The sequence below is a fragment of the Melospiza georgiana genome, chromosome 1 (assembly GCF_028018845.1).
Source record: "Melospiza georgiana isolate bMelGeo1 chromosome 1, bMelGeo1.pri, whole genome shotgun sequence".
Lineage (NCBI taxonomy): Eukaryota > Metazoa > Chordata > Aves > Passeriformes > Passerellidae > Melospiza > Melospiza georgiana.
This window is the reverse complement of record NC_080430.1, coordinates 65032057-65050768: the sequence shown is the minus strand read 5'-3', so window position 1 is coordinate 65050768 and position 18712 is coordinate 65032057. Positions and strand designations below refer to the sequence as shown.

The following is an 18712-nucleotide window of genomic DNA, read 5'->3' as shown; positions in this document are numbered from 1 at the left end:
CAGGCACCTTAAAACTTGCATTCCTTCTCAGCTGAGGAGCTAGTACCAGATGACTGAATCCCTGTAAAAATCATAAGTCTGCCTCTGTGAAGAAGTCACTTGAGCATCAAAGTGCAAAATGCACAAAAAACTACAAACAACCCCAAAACAATTTCACAAAATAACATATGGCAGTTTGGACCTTTCTTGAATTATTTACACTGTCCACTGTATAGAAAATAGTTTACCTGCATATTTTGTGGTGTTTGATTCATCCATGGACCAGAAGCAGTGATCAAAGGCAAACACCTGTAGAAGCACATAAAAAAGACAAATTAGGAGCCCTGGCTATAAGACTTTTGTTTTAAAGCAGTACATATCCATGACAGTGTAATTGCAGTTGGGCTCTACTATTTCTGCAGATCCCAAATCAGAACTGTAATAAGGCATAATTGGCAGAAATACTTTTGTGTAATCATGAGAGAAACAAAGCTCAATACTTCTTTTCCATCTCTATGATACACTATACAGATTACTCCTTACTCTATCCCCTAATACAGATTACAAAACACAGACAAAACCTCATAATTAACTCCACCCTTCTCCAGGCACCAACAGTGACAAATGTTTCTGTTATCAGTAACAGAACAGCAACACAAGCACTCAATACACAGAATTTGGTGAGATGACTATTTAGCAGACATCAGCACAATACACACAATTTTTACCTTGGGATGCACTTCTGATATTTAGAAGAGCATTACTCTTAAAGAGCAAATAAATACTATTAGATTATCCATCTAAACAAAGAGGACAGTACTGCATCTCAGTAGAGGAAGCTCAGAAACTACAAATAGAAGATGTAGCTCTCTTAGAGAAACAAGCTATCAGAGCCTGCTCCAGTGAAAAGACTTCAGTCAAGAGCTGCAGTGAGAAACTGAATGAGATTCAATACTTTGCTCAGAGGGCTTGCCAACACGGAACAGAGTCCCGTAAAACCACTTAACATGCTGGGATTTGATCCAAGTTTATTTTCCTGCACATTCCAGAACATCATGACAGACATTTAACTTTTTTTTCACAGGTTTAGGTTGCTGCAAACACACCTTAAGCTGCAGGGTGTTTTCCACATGTTGCCATGATAAACTGACTGTGGATGAGTTAACAACATAGATTCTGGTTTTGTTATTGGGGTTTTTTGGGGGGAAGCACAAGAGGTGGGGAAAATCTCAAACCACCTTTTTACTAAAACTTTGCCTGGGTCAAGATTGCCTTTTCCTGGTCATCCAACAGATGATATCCTTTGTGGGACAACCCATGCACGTCAGTGTAGAGCAAGAGCCACAGGCTCTGTCAGCTGAAATATGCAAATTCCCTAGAGCCAAATCCTGAGGGGAGGACAAAGATGGATCATTTTCATCTGACTTTTGGGGATGAAGAACATGTTGAAGTCCCAGCTATTCAGAGTTACTACACAACACAACCTACAGCTATGCTGCAATCTAACCCTTCCCAAAACATCTATCACTGCAAATATACAGAAGATAACACCAGGTTAGCACAACAACTTCACCTCCTTCCCTTTCCTCCAGCTTAAAGCAAAACACATCAAAAGGCCTGAGAGAAGACTCAATACTGAGACAACACTTAGTCTGTAAGAGTGAAGAGTTCTGGAATTCCCTTCTGAAGAAAAAACAAACAAACCCATAATAATCTAACAGGGAGGCCTGAGTCACTGCAGCACAAATAGAATCAGACATCATCATGAATCAGAATGATCCCTGACGTGACTGAGTCAAAAACGTCATTTGGCCACTGAACTGCAAGTAAAATGCAGCAGTTACTCCACCTTGTCTTCAGACATAAATTGGGGGCATTTTAAATTACATTTTGTGCATTTGATCATCAAATCTAGGCAAAAACTATGTCATCAGTAGGAACATAAACCCTTTTCCTAACTTCCACAGTCCAAGAACTACTGTTCCTCTTCTCATATTCAAATTCTATGGGAATTTTCAGCACAGGACTTGCTAACAATATCTGGTCTCCCCAATGACCAAATGGCAAGCAATTAAATCACAAAAAAACCCCCAGACCCTACTGTAAGGACTCAAAACTGACCATTCTTCCCCCCTTAAAACTAAGTGTTATCTGCAGTGGATCACACAGACCAGTTAAAAAGGTTACTTGGCTATACATGCTTATGTGTAATGACTGAAATGTCAATACAGCACTACTATAGGCCAATTTAATCTATTGTCCTACACATTTTCCCCTTGGTTAACACGGAAAATGATGACAGGATCATTCAATGGCTTCTAATTTAAACACTGGCCTTGCAAAGAGACTCTTAGAACTAAAATATGGGCTTGCAGCCAAGTGTTTCTTCTAGAAAAGCAGATTTTATTGGGATGTTTTTAAAATAGTAAAATTGGTCAGACTGGTTTTCAAAAGGTCAAAAAATGATTACGCAATGAGAAGAGAAAAATTCTGCCTTCAGATAAAACAAATGTAAATATAGCATTTTAGTCTGTTTCCATAATAAACACAAAAAAGCTGGGGCATGGATTTGGTCTATTTATAAATTCTGTTCTGGAAAATTGCCAAATCCTTCTAACAGAAGTAACAAGATTACTTTTAAAAAAATTGTCAGGCAAAAAGGCAGAAACTGCTGGAGCATGCACTATCTGCAAAACATGCAGAGCAGCTGCAGCTGAATTCCCCTCTCCATTAAACAGGCAGGAGAACATTTAAACACCACTTTGATTCGTGATGACAAAACAGCAACCTTGAACATTCCCAGCAACCATACCTTAAGGATTCACCCAACCAAAACAATTTTATGGACAACTGAGACCTTTGGGAAAACAGATTGCAAACACAGTAAAAATAAGGCACACAGGAGCAAGACACATGGTCCCAATCAGCAAGGCTCTTCAACATGTACATCAGGAAGGCATTTTATGAGAAATATCTGTAGAACAGCATTCTACCAAAAAAGCAACCCTTGTACAGAAAAGATGATAAAAAAGATAACTATTTTATATTTTTCTGATGCCCAGTGCAGGAATGGCAGGATAAGCAATCCCAAGTTGAGCATGGAAGCATACTTGGGGTCAAGACACAGAACACATGCCATGAAGAAACAACTAAATATTCTAAATATTATCTAATGTGCCCCCTTCTTTCTCCTCTCTTCACTGATTATTCTTCCTTAAAATGGAAGTGGTGGGTATTACTCCTTTTTCTGATAGAAGTGTGCAGAATAATTATTTTTCTCCTAATATTTTTTCTCCCCAGAATCCATGAAAAGGGTATTAATCTGCCTGTAAATACAACTATCAAAGCCATGAGAAGTTCTGTTAATGGTTAAGTCTCAGGCTCAATAGCCAATATTCAAACTGGGCACTATCAGGCACTGAAAAAGCATTTTTAGCAAAAAAATCTTTACCAACTTGTATCAGAAGTGTATCTACCAGCTATATCAAAACTATTGTAATGTATTTTTGAACAATGATATCTGTGACACAAACAGAACTTTTTATACTTCAAGCACTTTATATGACTGAGTTTTTAACTACATTTTGGAAGATGTTTAATAGTATTCTTTATTTTCATTAACTGTTCTGTGATTTTAAACAACAGAGGGAATTAACAAAAAAGCCTTTAAAATTTTCTTATTTTCTGCAAGATTCTGTATCTTATACTTCATCCTAGCATCTGAAAGAGAAAGCTAGATAAAAGGAAGCTGCCAGAAACCTGCCACACTAGGGTAGTAGGTTACAAAGCAAAGATTTTGAATGAAGGGATGAACTGGGTACACTCAGCACAATCATATAAAATTGAAAATTTATGAGGAAGAGCTAGCAGGGAAGTGCTGGATCCTGGTAGCAATGTATCCAGAATCATTGTAAGTGTGCACATTAGCCCAATAAAGTAAGTTATGTAGGTCATTTCTAGGTTATAGAGAACTATACTTGGAGTGTTAGCAACTCTTAGAAATTGTACAAAATATTTGTTCTGGTAACCACAACACTTAAGAAAAACAGAAGATATGGGGCTTTGATTGCTTCAGCAAACACCTGCAGCAGTTTAAGAGAGCTGATGGTTATTTTGCTAAGGAGACAACTAAAAGTTATGGCTTCTTCAACAAGGCAAACTGGGATGCAGATCCATGCATCCATCACGTGTCATTGAAAAATCTAGAGTTTTGTCTCAAATTCACCTGTACCTGTGGCTTTAAAATAAAATTGCAGATTTTAATTAGATTTTAAACTAGAGGAGCCATTGTGCCTGCTGCTGCAGTTACATGTCACAGAACCTAAAAAGAGAGCCAAATAGGTGCTCACATTTTAAAAGGCCAAAACAACATTCTCTACAATGTATTTTCATTAAGGTTCCTAATCAATGGCTTGCAGAAATAATAATTTTAAGGGTTTATGCATGTAAGTATACTTATGGAAATTAGTTACAGGTAATGAGCACATACCCAATATTACCTGCCTGCCAGTTTAGGCCAAATTACATAATTAGTTTCAAAATTAGTTTAATTTCACAAGTTTAAATTCTTATGAAATATAATCCTCAGTATAGGCTAGGCAGAGTCTGGGGCTTCCAGCATTTAGCAATGCACTACCCAGACTGAACATAATCCCTAACACATTGTCTGTGCAGCTATAAAATGTTCCAATTGTATGACCAATGCTTAATGGCCATTTCTATCTGACCAAGAGATGGCCAATTAACTGGCCAAACATTTTGCTTTCATTGAGAAGCAGTCAGTCTGACAGGTTGGGTGCTAGCTGGTCCCTAAAAAGGAAAGGAAGGGAGAACTAAAGAAGGGAAATTTTCATTCACTGGGCAGCTATTCCTACAGCCCTCGTACAACTGCTGATGGAGACGAGTAATACAGGAGATACACAAGGAAATGGCAGACACAGTCTACACCAGTCAACTTAATGTCCATGAAAGCAATTAAAGAACTGAAAAAAAAGTTGGTCACTATGACAAACACAAGACCTGTGACAGGGCTGAAGAAGTGTGGAGAGAAAATGTGAAGGGACCCTGGGATACAGCTCACAGATCTCAGCTCAGAACAACTGTTTTACCCTTGCCACAAAATTACACTAAAATGGAATGTTTGCAGAAATGGCAAAATATAAAGCAAAATAGTGTCCCAATATCCTTATATATTTTTTTCTATCACAGCTTCTGAGCTACCAAGTGGATTTGGGGAAACAATTTATCCATGGCTGATGATAAAGTAGGCCATTGAAGGCAAAGAGATTTCCATTATTTACAAAATTTTATTTTAAAATTTTTTTATTTTAAAATCAACTATGTGCAGTAGTCATAAAACTGTATAAATCAAGAAATCTCACATCCCATCTTTACAAACTCAGTAATGCCAGTTTTCCCCAGATGGTACTAACCTTCTTCTGTCTCAATCTGGTAAATATTTCACATAACATCACAAATTTCAGCACTGTAGCTTAAGGATATTAATGACCATCCAACTATACCTAACCATAATGTGACATTTACGCACAAGCCTGCAGCTGTTCTGGTTTTGTCAAAGAAACACAAGGCCATACGTAAGCTTTTACATAATTCCAGAATAATTTTATCTGCCTATAATGGAACACAAATGATGCACTACAGAAAATGAAAGCTCTTGTAAAAACAATGGTTTGTGGAGGAATTACAACAACACAAATGAGAGTTTTCTTCCTTTTAAAAAAATGTTTAACAACGATCAAATTCTCTTTTATTACACATATCAACTGATAGAAAATTTTATTAAATGTCCCAACAAGTCCATTTCTCCTGCCCTTCCCCTGCACTACCAACAACACAGACAATCTTTTCTATGTAATTTCTAGTGAACTTTGGCAACTTTTACCCTAATTACTAATTCCTGACTATTGTCAAGTGCAAACAAAAATGGTTTATCTATTACTAGATGGTTTTTGTTGCCTTTTAAAAATAGTATTTGAACTTTTAAACAGAACTGTTTGTAACAAAATGTTTTACACACACCATTTATTCAGTCTTCCAAATGTTTTTAGGACTGTATTAAAATTTTGGCTTGTCCTGGTCACAGTTTTAACAAGCCATGTGCCTTGCCTGCATGTCAGTTGGATTAAAATATATTCTTCTGAAATTATGAAACTTTTAACTTGGAAGTTTGAAGAACAGATTATTTTTAATGTTTTCCTTTTCTGAAGCCATGTTGTTCGCATACTACAGCAATATGCCCAATAATTCTGCAGTGCTCAATATTTTCAAGCAGATACAAATGTAAAAAGAGACAAAATACTTACCTTTGGTGGTTTTCTAGACGATTTGCAATGAACCCAGCAACAGTGAGGAGAAGCATGAATACACCATTCACATAAAGAGATGGGAACAAATAAAAAAAAAAAACCAAAGTCAGTGTATGTCATTATTATAATTTGAACTTTTTTTAATCCACAATGTATTTAAAAGTAATCAGATCAGAAGATATTTAAATGAGATACCACATACTTTTAACCAGTAATTACTTAATTACTAATACTCTCCCACATTAAAAAGAAAGTGCCAGATTCCTTATAGATATAAAAATCTAACAGAACTGTATTTCAGAAGAAAGACAAGTATCTGTTTTGTCATAAAAGATGAAACACAGCCCATCTCTGGTGGCAAATAAACCGAGCCTGCAAACTGGCAGAGCAAGGTGCCAGGGTGAAGCCCCACCGAGCTCAGCAGTGCTACACAAACATGACCATGGTAAGAGTCAAGCAAATGTTTCCTGCAGAGATTACAGAAGTGAAGAAAAAGAAACCTGTGTAGGCTGTGCTCTCCACACAGCGCACAAGAAACCAGTGCAAAGACACCATCACCATTCACACCCAACTCCAATGAGTGCTATCACAACACAGGGATGACAAACCCCCAGTCTAAAGACAACAGCTCAGAGTACTTCAAATTGTCCTTAAATGCTTTCATGCTTTTGCTGGCAGTATATGGCCACATTATAAATTCAATCACCTTGGGTTTTTCTGGTGGGACATCACAGCCCTGTCTCACTGTGCAGCCCTGTGCTCCCTGATGCCAATGCAAGACAAGAAGTGAACATACAGTGCAGAGCTACACTGACTTAGGCCATTCACCAAAACTAAAACTTAGCAACCCACAATACAAGGGCTTAGCAAAAAACTCTGAAGGGATGCAAATCCACAAACACCTCTTGCACAATCTTTTCTGTCTGCTCTCAGCTCGTACCTCAGATGACACATCTGCCTGAAACAGAAGTTACAGAGCTGGGACACGGGACTGGTGTAATGTAAACATCGTTTGCCTCCAGCCAAACCAGTTGCTGCAGTTTTTTCCCTTTCATTAGTGGTGGCTACACAGCTCAGTCCATGGCTAGCTCGTGTACAGGTGGCTCAGAACACATGCAGAATGCACTCTCATCTATCTGAAAAATACATTTAGCTCTACCCTGAATATTATAATTTTAATCCATTTTCAGATGTGATGCAATTACAATGTTATCAGCTTGTCTAGATGTGGGATTCACATTCTCTGAACCTCAGAGAAGCAGTGAGAGAAGAAGAAAAAAGAATGATCAAAACAATTCGTATCTCATTTGCTGCACCTGTGTTGTGCCAAAGTGGAATGCATTGTGGAAGATTGTTTACCTGAAGGGAATTGGTAATTGAACTCTGGTTTGAGTGTTTTGATTTATTGGCCAATTGAATCCATGTGTGTGCGTGTGTGTCGGGACTGTCAGCTGACAGTCACAAGATTCTGGGCAGTTGAGTGCTTTGTGCAGATTCAGTTTAGATGTAATGTGATATAGAATATATAGTATAATAAAGTAATTAATTAGCCTTCTGATAAGATGGAGTCCTCCTCATCATTCCTCCCAGACATCAGGCAAAAAGATCACTGATAACTAGACAGACACCCAGCACCATCTCTAAACTTCCAAGAGAAGTTCCTATTGAAAGAAGTTATCCAAAGCTTTTTGGAATGCTTTAAAATACACTCCTACCTTGAAAAATAATTTAGGATTAGATCAGCTTTACTAGACAACTCCTGATAGACTGCTGTACAGATTCAGCAGAAGTCCTAAACAGTTTATTTGAAAGTAAAATCCAACAGAAAGTTTACCAACTGCTTTTTCTTCCTAGAATCATTCTTGTAAGGCCAAATTAGAAAAGGCACAGAACATCATTGAAGAAAATAAATGGTTTGACACATGATTCTTAAGATATTTACTTCAGCAGTGTAATCCACTACCTTTTTGGAAGTCTCCTCTAGCTTTACTTTGATGTCTATTTCAAGAAAAGCGTAATAGTCACTTTTTAAACCCCTGGTGGATGGCAGAGCTTCCCAGTAGCATCACTGATCTCTGGGATTTCAAAGCACAAGGAGCTGCAGCTTCCTACCATATGTCACATCCAAATGCTCCAAACTCTTATACCAACTTCAGCAACTCCCTGCATCACCAACAGCAATATGATCAAAGGCTCTGGAGTAAGTCAGCTATATTAACTCACAGGATAGATTTTTAAGCTATTTGGATATATCAGCTAATCAACTCAGTGTAACCATTGTTCTGGCAGTGATTCAGATGGAAACACTCCAAAATACTTCAATCAAAGGACTCAAACTAATAACTGAAGAACTGTTTACAGTTTACTAGAAATCACATCTGTGGCAGCTTAAAGATATGCTATAAAATCCTGCATTGGCCTAACCAATTTTTAACGTATGTTTTTTTGTTTGCTTTGCTGTCTTTCTCTTAAAAATATGTGCTTCCTTACTTCTTGCCATTTCCAGCATTTTTCAGCTTCATAGATAATTAAAGCTGTCCCAATTTTTACCAAACAGTAACCACACAAATGTGGTCATTCCATGTCACAACTGGGGCTGGAGAAGCAGAGACACACACATATGGACATCAGATCAGAGACGCAGCAACTCAAATGTTTATTTCCACGAATTTTTAATTCCATGTCTAGTCATCCATGGTGTCAATGACAAGATACAGGTATGCCTTTTGAGTGACAACAAAATCTCCTCTAAAACAGACAGTTAGTACATACTTCAGGAAATTATCAAAGTTACCTAACCTTGCAATGCATCTGCATCACGGCAGATTTTGGTTTAACCTGATGGGCATCTTCAATCTGCACACTCAGACAGAAGACTGACTCTTTTAACATGCCTGGCATTCAAAACCCAAGCAACTACAACCAGAGTCTGAAAAATATTCTCACAGGTCAAGGGAAAAGTATGGAATTCATGACCACAAAGCCCACTGAACTTCTGGAATTCCTCCTGCCTTTGTCCTTAAGTCTTCATGACTTTAGTAAAATATCACTAGAATGATTTTCTAACTTTACTGAGTCTTCTGTGAGTATCTACTCAGGCTTTTTGTTTCACAACAGTACTAAGCCTCTCCTGCCCTGCTTGGCTAACACACATCAAGATCTCAGAGTGCTTAGCTACCTCAAACTTTAAGCTAGATAAAGAAAGATAGGTTACAGAGAGTTTTGTGCCAATGTCAACTTTTTATTCTGTTATCTCTTGCAGAAACTAAACTCAATACTTCCCACATTTGCTAAGAGAAGTGACTCACAAAATGCCAGTTCTCATGTTCTATGTCAGCACATGAATGAGAAGTCTTCCTGACTGCACTCACATTTTCTCTCTAGCACCTCAGCCCATTGTCTGTGACAGCACACCACAAGAGGAGTGCATTTTGCTAATAGTTTAACAGCAGCAAAGGTTCTTTCTTCATTTTTTGAACTATCCTCAATCTCTCTCATAGGAGTCTCCTTTTGTCATACAAAAAGTTGATACAAGATGACATTGCATATTCTGACTAGAAAACTAGTCCCATGCAATAGGAAGCAACAGAGGACACTCTTGCACTATGAGCATCCAGAAGTATGTGATACTGTCATCTTAAAGACTTAGTAACTTTCAAAACAAGTTTTTTTTTTTTTGACCCTTAGTGATTGCAGTCAGTATTCCCAACCAAATACTGCTTCCACCAGAAGGAAAGACACTTTATACATCAAAAAAAAAACCTTGAAAGAACTATTTTTTCCATTTTTTTCATTTCATGCAATGAAGCTTCATCACCCCACCCACCCCAGCCCTCAGTCAAGAGAGTCACCTTCAACAGGGACAAGGTACATTCTAAAACAAGCAGGTAGGCATAAAACCAGCTACTCCACATTAAAGGACACAGAGGAACAAGGAGTCTCTGAAAAACAGGTCTTAGATTCTTTGGAACATGCACACAGCCCAATTCATCTCCAATTCAACTGCTCTAAGCAGCCAAGTAGGTCACAATTGTACTATAATTATTTCTCATTTTGGAAAGTATTTGGGGTTTTTTCCTATACTTTCTCACATTAGTTAATCAAGATGAAGCAACCATAACTAGCTATTTTAAATAACCACACACAGTATCTATAAATGAATGAACCAGATGAGTTTGCAGCTCTTGTCAGCTGACTACACCGAAAGTCAACATCTGAGACACTGCATTTGAAAAAACTTTTTGCTCTCATCACATGTGCAACCACAACAAATTCACGGTACTGACTGATTTCCCAAATATGTAATTGTTTACATTTAGTGGTTACACAGTCATTGACATAATCTTCAGGGTCACTGGTCAAGAAAATTATTACAAGAAATTATTGATATACATGAAAATGGAGAAAAGTCTTCAGGCCTTTTTTCAATTTGCCATATAAAATAGTCTTTCCTCTGCAAGCACAAAGATGATCAAATTGCAAAGATCATCCACAAAAAAATAATATTTCTTACACTTCACTGCTTCAGCATCTCTGGAGTCTAAAGACAGCTGTTCAAAACAAGCATTATAGTATTTTTGAGTGGTTTTAAATTTGGTTTAGTTTTTTAAAATCAGGCTGCCTGTCACCAGCAGTGTGTGCTTGCCTCACTCAATGGCAGAGTGCAAGGGAGCAGACCTATGGAAGGAAGGAAGGTTGTAAGGGGTGTGCCTCGCTATCCAGGACAGAAATAACTGCGCTGTTTGTTTATCCGTGTGCGTGCAGCTTCCAGAATGGCAGCAGCAGGGACAGCAAGCACTCCGCACTCCTAACTGCAAACAGTGTCAATTATGCAGAAGCAGAGAGATCGTGTTTCTCCTATCTTTCACAGTAAGGTCACCCAGCTCTAGGCCCTTCCTTGTCTCCTGGTTTGTCACTGCAGGCTGTTACCTGCAGGCTTGATACCAAGCACCTTAAAAAGCGTGGCTTTATATTATTGATGAGCATTGTACTAAACCACCCAGATAAAGATCACAGTCTGCCACAGCAGGAGTTTCAGGTGATTATACTACTGATAGTACACCACTTTCTCTACAAAGAACGCAGAAAAAGGACAGTTACTTGCTCATTTCTCCCATGAATTTTCTAAACACAGACTAAAGTAAATGGCAGGGGCAATGTCCTTAGAGGGAACAGCATCCCACCTTTGTGCTTGTCCGGGGGTACCTCCTGTACAGCTGACTAATGAGGCTGGTATCACAATTCCTTCGTGCAATTCTTGGAAGAGTCACTTTACATACTGTGTGAGCACACATACATACACAAATATAAATAATTAGTTATTTTATATTCTTGCATAAGGTGAGCAGCACATGCCCTGTTTAATCCTCCTACCCAGCAAAAGCCTGTTCTATAGACAAAACAATCCTTTGAAGAACAGCAAAAAAACCCCAAACATTTTAACAAGTAAAGCAATTTGAGCAAGTGCCTGCATAATAAGGTGGTAGCTGATCATAATCAGAAACACCATGAGAAACAGACGCATACTCTAATAAGTTGTTCTCACACACTTTATGGAAACCTACCATATGCAAAGAGACAGAAGTCAGCCACTGAAATCAGAACGACAAATACTGCAGTGCAAGTTAAACAAAACAGACATTACAGTAGCACAGTGACTTCCATGACACAAAGGAAACAAAGACGCTTGGATATTTCACCATAACAGGGTTCCACTGAAATTCAGTCACTACAGCAAGGAAACAAATCATAATCTGCAGGTTATGAAACCAACCCAAGCTCATTAAAGTGAGTGAAAGGCATAATATTCTGACATTTACAAGATGGAAGACGAAGTGTCAGCTCTCCAGGAACATCATTAGTTGCTAACTTACCTTCACTCCCAAATTCTGAGTATTTTTGCTGCCCAAGGCATTATTATTCCAAGGCCAACAATTTGTTGATGCGAAGTTCAAGTGTTTCTAACCTTTACACAGAAGCCTTGATATCATGTAAAAACAAGTTTCTACTGACAGCCCAAAAGAAGACAGAAAGACCTGGCCTGCATGCAACCGCACATCACTCTGCAAACAGCAACTGCCTTAAGAGAGCAGTCACCACCCATCAGTGGAAAGAGCAATTTATTGCTCTGCTACAAAATTCGCTAGAAAACTAAAGTCTGAATCCTCTCCCACACAAAATAAGTTGGGGTTTTAACAACCTATTTCAGTTAATTTGTTTAGTTTCATTGAAAAGGCAAAAACTAGCTAAAATTGTCACTCTGCTCTGAGACTCAAGAGCTTTAATGCAATCCTGCTGGGACCCCATCTAGAACCCCCTAAGTTTAATGATCTATTTTCACCAAGTCTTTAATCATACTAATTCAAAACTTATCCAAGACTCTAGTTATGGTAATGAAAACCTGCTAGACCAATAACAAATATAGTATAACCACAGGGATAACAAGCTTGTTCTTACTAACATCCAGCTATAGCCTCATGACAAAGAGGCAAAGGAAAGTCTACCTAATATTCCCAGGTACGTTACCAAGTAGTCCTGTCCCTTTTAGAATCCATTCTTTTCCCCTCATTTCAATAAAACTGCAAGTACAAGAATCTAAACAAATAGATTTTTACCACCTAAACAGGTTTAACTAATCAGGACAAGGAAATGAGGGAAGGGAAAAAGAATCTGATCTCAGAACCCTAAGATCTATGAGCCCTTAAGGGCAGTCTCCAAGGAATGATTCTTAGCCTGAAAGCAATGAAACTCCTGTCAGAGCAAACATGCTACAGGTCTGGAAAGTATGTGGAAACATATTCTAGGAGTGTTAATAAAATTGCAGTGGCATTTATTAGGCACCTGTTATTCTTATCCTGTTGTAAGGAGTGTGTTTATTACCAGTGCTCTTGAGGAGAAAACACCCCAAGCACTAACTGGCGTTTCATCTCTGTGCACAAATGCTATGGAGGCTCTCACACCCAGCACATCACTGGAGTTGGCTACTGACAGCTATTAACTACTTCTTAAGTTTCCCACATCAGTGGAAAATGTCCCCTTCCAACACTACTATTCCTTTAGCATTCCTTCAGAAATGCTGCTTGTAACAACAATCAAGACACCAGTGAAGATATACCCCTTGTGGAAGTAACACTTAAAGCTTTTGAAAAATATACTGCAATTTTATCTCTATATACAGTTCTTAATCCAAGATAGGTGACTTCAAAGGGTATGTGAAAAAAATGTGGTAAGAAACACAGCATTTTATAAATGAAATTTAACTTTGTTAGTTTGCTGGTTCAACACTCGGGCATTACAATTTGCTGAAAGGACATAAATACAGCAATTAACAGCTTCACTGACAAGGCAGAACAGAAGACCTGTGTCAGTGGAAAGACTGTGTACCAGAAAGAACTAAAGCATAGGTGTAAATCAAGTAACTAGATCTGAACTTTGGTTGTAACACCTTACTTTCCTCAACACATGGAAAAAAAAGAAGAAGAACCCACTCTTTTAAATGCAAGAGAAGCATATTTTTCATACTCAGTCAGGACAAGGATATTGTTGAGAAGTTACTGCATGTGCACCAGTCCTGAACATGTATTCTGATGGGACAATAGACAAGAACCCCCAGGTTTCACTGTCACATTCCTTTGTCATAACAGGGAAAACTACCATTCAATTGTCATCTACTTTATTTTACTAATGAGATTTCAGGAGAGATGCTAATTGGATTTGACACTTCATCCTTTCACACAGCTCTGCAACCCTATGTTAGCATTCTTCAAACAGCTGCAGTATGAAAAAGTTATCTGAGATTCAGCAAAACTCACAGATTACTGGTTTTGTTTTATCCTAGCCTTTGTTTTTATTGACATGAATATTAAATGAACATATTAGAAGGAAAATACTGTTCATTAATTTATAATTAAAACTAAGGTGTGATGACAATACACTTTAGCACAGCAAATTCACCAAATTTTTTTTGCAAAAGCATTTTGCAAAAAAAAAGTCTATCTCAGCTGGCTGCAACACCAGCTGTTTTGGTAACTTTGAGATGACATTATTTGCTTTAACAGCCAGCATTAACAACTGCTGCCATTTACCAGAAAGTGGACATAATACAGAGAAAGATGATGATGGTGATTCATGGGATGAATAAGGTCTATTGTGTGGAACAATATAGCAAGAATGTCAACTCAAATCAACTCTACATAAATAGTAAGATCTCCTGAGCTGTTGCAGGACAAACACCTAAAAGTAGCGAGGAGACTTTATTTTTATATAGCACTCGTGCAAGCAACACCTCTAGAAATCTTTCCACAGAGCTCTGCAAAGCTTAAGAAGCAACACAGTGCCCATGAAATGAACCACACAATTAATCCAAAGGCTAGAAAAATTCTTCATGGTGTGAGCTCCAAGTGCACCAGTTACAAATCAGGCAGGTAACCACCTTTACAGAGAGATGACATCAAGCACTAAGTTACTGAATCTATCATGGAAAGGTACAACCTGAGAGCATTTCTACAATCTGAGAATAGATAATTCCCAGCAGAGATGAGTGGCAATTGCTACGGCACTCAGAGGTTGTTTTGGTTTTTTTTGCATCTGAGGACCTCTGACAGAGGTTAGATGCCTTTCTAGTAGACACCAGAAACATAAAAGAGAACATCCTACATGACAAGGAATGTGAGGAAAAAAAGTATTTAACAGGCTCCCCGTCTCCAGTGAGCTGTGAATTTGTGACAATTTCCAAAAATATTATGTTACTTTGAGCCACAAGCATTTCAATTTTTTACATCAAAGCTCACAGGCCAGGCCCCTCTAGCAGGCATTATGGGATGTATGTAACGTGTACTTGGTGGAAATGACAACTACCTCCTTGTCAGATGCTTTACAATAAATCACAAATTACAGGAGTTACAAACACACCACCCTTCTAAACAACCACTACAACAAGCATAGAAAAAAAAGCCAAGATCCCTAAGTCTTCCTGTACTGAAAAATTAAATACACACTGCTTTTGTAAAACAAAATAGGAAATATTTAGACTTGTAGCAGCACTACAAGTCTAACATCTTTGCAGGGCTAAAGAAACATGGATCATCTTATGACTGAAATATATTAACTTAACAGATAACAAATTAAAAGATCCAAATGATATTTCAATCCAATATTAAGAAAACTCCTTTGCTAGATCTAATTGAATTCTAAATGGTTGGATTCGTGCTCTTAAAGAAGCCTGGCTTGATATGAATGAAGAATAATAAAATCACAAGAAAAAAAAGCTGTAAAAAAAGCTAAAATCACTTTTTAAAGATGTGGTACACAGCAGTAGCATAGATACTACATATACAAATATATGACAATATAAATGTATAAACTATAATCTGCAAGGCTTGATACTCAGGAACTTTTAACCATTACTATAATTCCAGACTTGTGCCAATTTTAAAGAAATCAATTTAAAAACACCTCTAAAAGTCCTTAATCATGTGTTCCCACACCAACCCATATATAGCAGTTTCACACACACAAAAAAAAAAGTCAATGTAATATAAAATTTGTGGCAGCTCAGCAACCTTCAGGGGGGTTTCATACCTGGGTTTTATGACCAAATTTTTTCCACATCTCTAAAAAATACAAGTAGTCTTCTGTGAAGAATATTATTCACTGTGCTCATCAAGTGAAGTTACCAGGCAAGGCTGGGAATCCAGGTTTCACCTCTTGATTTTCAGTGAACAAGCTTTGACAGTACTACTTTTAACATCACAGTAGCAAATTCTCCAGTTCTAAGCAGATGGTCACAGCCATTACTAAGAAAGTGACAGTACAGCTGCAGTGGAAATGAAATGCCTAAAGACAAACTCTGAAAAAATACTCACTAAGACTGAGAAGGGATAAGATACAAATTAGAATAAATCTTAAAAGATTTGCATGTGCAAGTCAGCAATGTAAATGGGTAAAACAGACAAAGCTGATTTACTGCTGACTTTACACAGAGACTCTCCTATAGAGGGAAGACAGTTACAGCTTTGAAGTGCCTCAGTGGAGAATGAGTCCACAGCTAAATGCCAGCATTTGTAGTGCTTAACTCAAAAACAGAAGAGCAGCATAATTTATTTGTTTTGTTACAATAGACTTCACTTTTACAATACCCAAAAGAGTTGGCTTCTGTCCCATAAAAATTTCAATTCATTTGAAAACCAAGAGCAATACTCCAGTGTAGGTCAAGAGTAAAATTCCTGATTAAGTATTACATGCAGTTTTCAATATAAGAAATGGTGACTTCAAAGAGTAAATGTGAACACAGAGGATTACAAGCACAACAAGAATGCAGTTTACAAGATAGTAGAAGAAGTCATCTCAGACCTCACAGACACTGATGGCTTTTAGAAAGTCTAGAAAGAGGTCACAATATAATGGTACACAAGTCATTAATGTGATCAGACACTTGGGAACCAAAATGGATTTTCAGTATTTCCTGAAAAGACAGAAACAAAAAATATTTGTGTCTATTCTTACAGCTAAAGAGTGAGTTTACATCTGCCAATACACATTAGCTGGCTGAATAAAGCAATAAAACAGAGAGCAAGAATCTCCATGTCATATAATCTATAACTGTCACAGGCAACAATGCCATAAAGTCTTTTGAGATTGAGTAGCCTTCCATGAGGCAGAACAGCATTGACTTTGAATTGTTTTGACTCATTCTCCTGCTGTCCAGAAAGCTTTCCCAAATGTTGATAGTGAAGAAATTGAATCCATTTATTCTGTTCTTGTACCAACACTGTCCTGTAATTTAACCCTTCAATCAAACTTGGCTTTCTACACATGCTGTCATATGTTGCACTTCCCTTGCAGCTCAAAACACATTTCTACATAGGGAGGTTTTGCAGTTCTCCTCCTCTCCAAACCAGTTTGAATTTATACTTCTTAAGCATAGTGAACCTAAAATACAGAGAATACAGCAAAAGCCCAAAAATTACCAAGTCCAATACTACCAAGAGTCTCTTAGAACGGCATTGTTCCTATGCTACATTTATAGAGCTGTTCATGAAGGAACATTTGCATTTTTAAAAACTGGAAAATACAGGAAAAAAAATCTTCCTTCACAGAAAGCATAACTCTTTCCAGACTTTGCTATATTCCTTCAGTACTCTTGAAGAATTGTTGCCTAACTCTTCTGTGAATTGCAAATGGAAGAATCACGACACATTTTGCTTTGCATTAGAGACCAGAAAGGAGGTGAGAACTACAGAAATTGCTGTATTTTAGAAATCTGAAGCTAGAAAAAAACTTTAGCTAGCAATTGTTTTCTGAGAATATCTCAGACAAATGAAAACTTTGAAAGCAGAGATTGTATCTTTAATTAGGCTGCAGGTGAAATAGTTTTATCTCTGCAAGAGATGGGGGAGGAGGAAAAACAGGTAAGGTTTCATGTGTGTACACTCTTTTAGGTCTGAGGCAGAATGAGTAAGCTTCAAACTAAGACATTGGCAACAGTTGCTCTAAGAATACCTCAATGCAATTGCCCAAGAGGCAAAGCCAGTTTAAGAAGTTTCTGCTCTCCTCCAACCTCTTGTTCCTAGCTCCATGCCACAGCCTCTCACATTCTGCTCTACTTCTGCCAGAAAAATGCAAGGCAATGAGAGGATTGGGGGAATGTTAATTTGCTTTGACGTTTTTTTATTTGAAAAATTATCCTGGTTTTACAGAACCAGAAACCAGCTGTACCAATGCAGGGAATGTACACAGCAAGCTTCAACGTGCAAGGAACCCAGAGAGAGGGGGTGAAGCTGTAGTGGTTGTTAGACCACTGCCATATCACAGAAGGGGCACATCCTGCCTCTGACAGCCATCAGGTCCTTTAATCAAGACACCTGATGAACACAGCAGAAAACCCAGCACCAGCTTAGTGCAGCTGCAAAACACAGGTGTTCTCACCAGCCATGGACAGTGAGAAACTACAGATGGAATTGACTGGTATGTTTAACCTTAATGGCCTTCAATGACTGGGATTTTATATATTAATTTACTTTTAATCAGATTTCTGAAAGTTGACATTCTGTGGCAAAGCACATAGTTTAATTATAGACATATCTTTGTACTTGCTCTGAATCCACCTTCTGATAATTTAAGTCCCACAGTTCTTGTAAGGCAACGGGCAGTAAATCCTTTCTCCTGTTTTTCATGGATGTAGAGATCTGTAACCATATCCCTTTTTCCCTCCCCAAGCTGTCTTCTTCTAGACTAAAGACTTCTTTATTATTGGTTCTTCATGTAGAAGTGCTCTGTAAGCTCACCACCCTCACTGCCATTCTCTCTCTCTTCCCAGTTCCAGCAGACCTTTTTGAGACAGGAGGGCCAGAATAAAACACAATGGTGAAGAGCCCTTTGCAGCTGTCCAGAGACATGAAACTCCCTCC

At 37.9% G+C, this 18712-nt stretch overlaps 1 protein-coding gene across 3 annotated transcripts in view; it reads right to left on the bottom strand.

The window, feature by feature from the left end:
• The window catches only part of KIF13A (kinesin family member 13A), a 104921-nt gene that overhangs the window by 59293 nt on the left and 26916 nt on the right, over positions 1–18712 (bottom strand). For all 3 annotated transcript variants that reach the window (XM_058044934.1, XM_058044915.1, XM_058044925.1), the window contains exons 3-4: positions 6303–6315; positions 228–288 (exon numbers count right to left, since the gene is read on the bottom strand). In XM_058044934.1, the coding sequence (XP_057900917.1) occupies positions 228–288; positions 6303–6315 (74 nt within the window). The remainder of the gene's footprint in view (positions 1–227; positions 289–6302; positions 6316–18712) is intronic.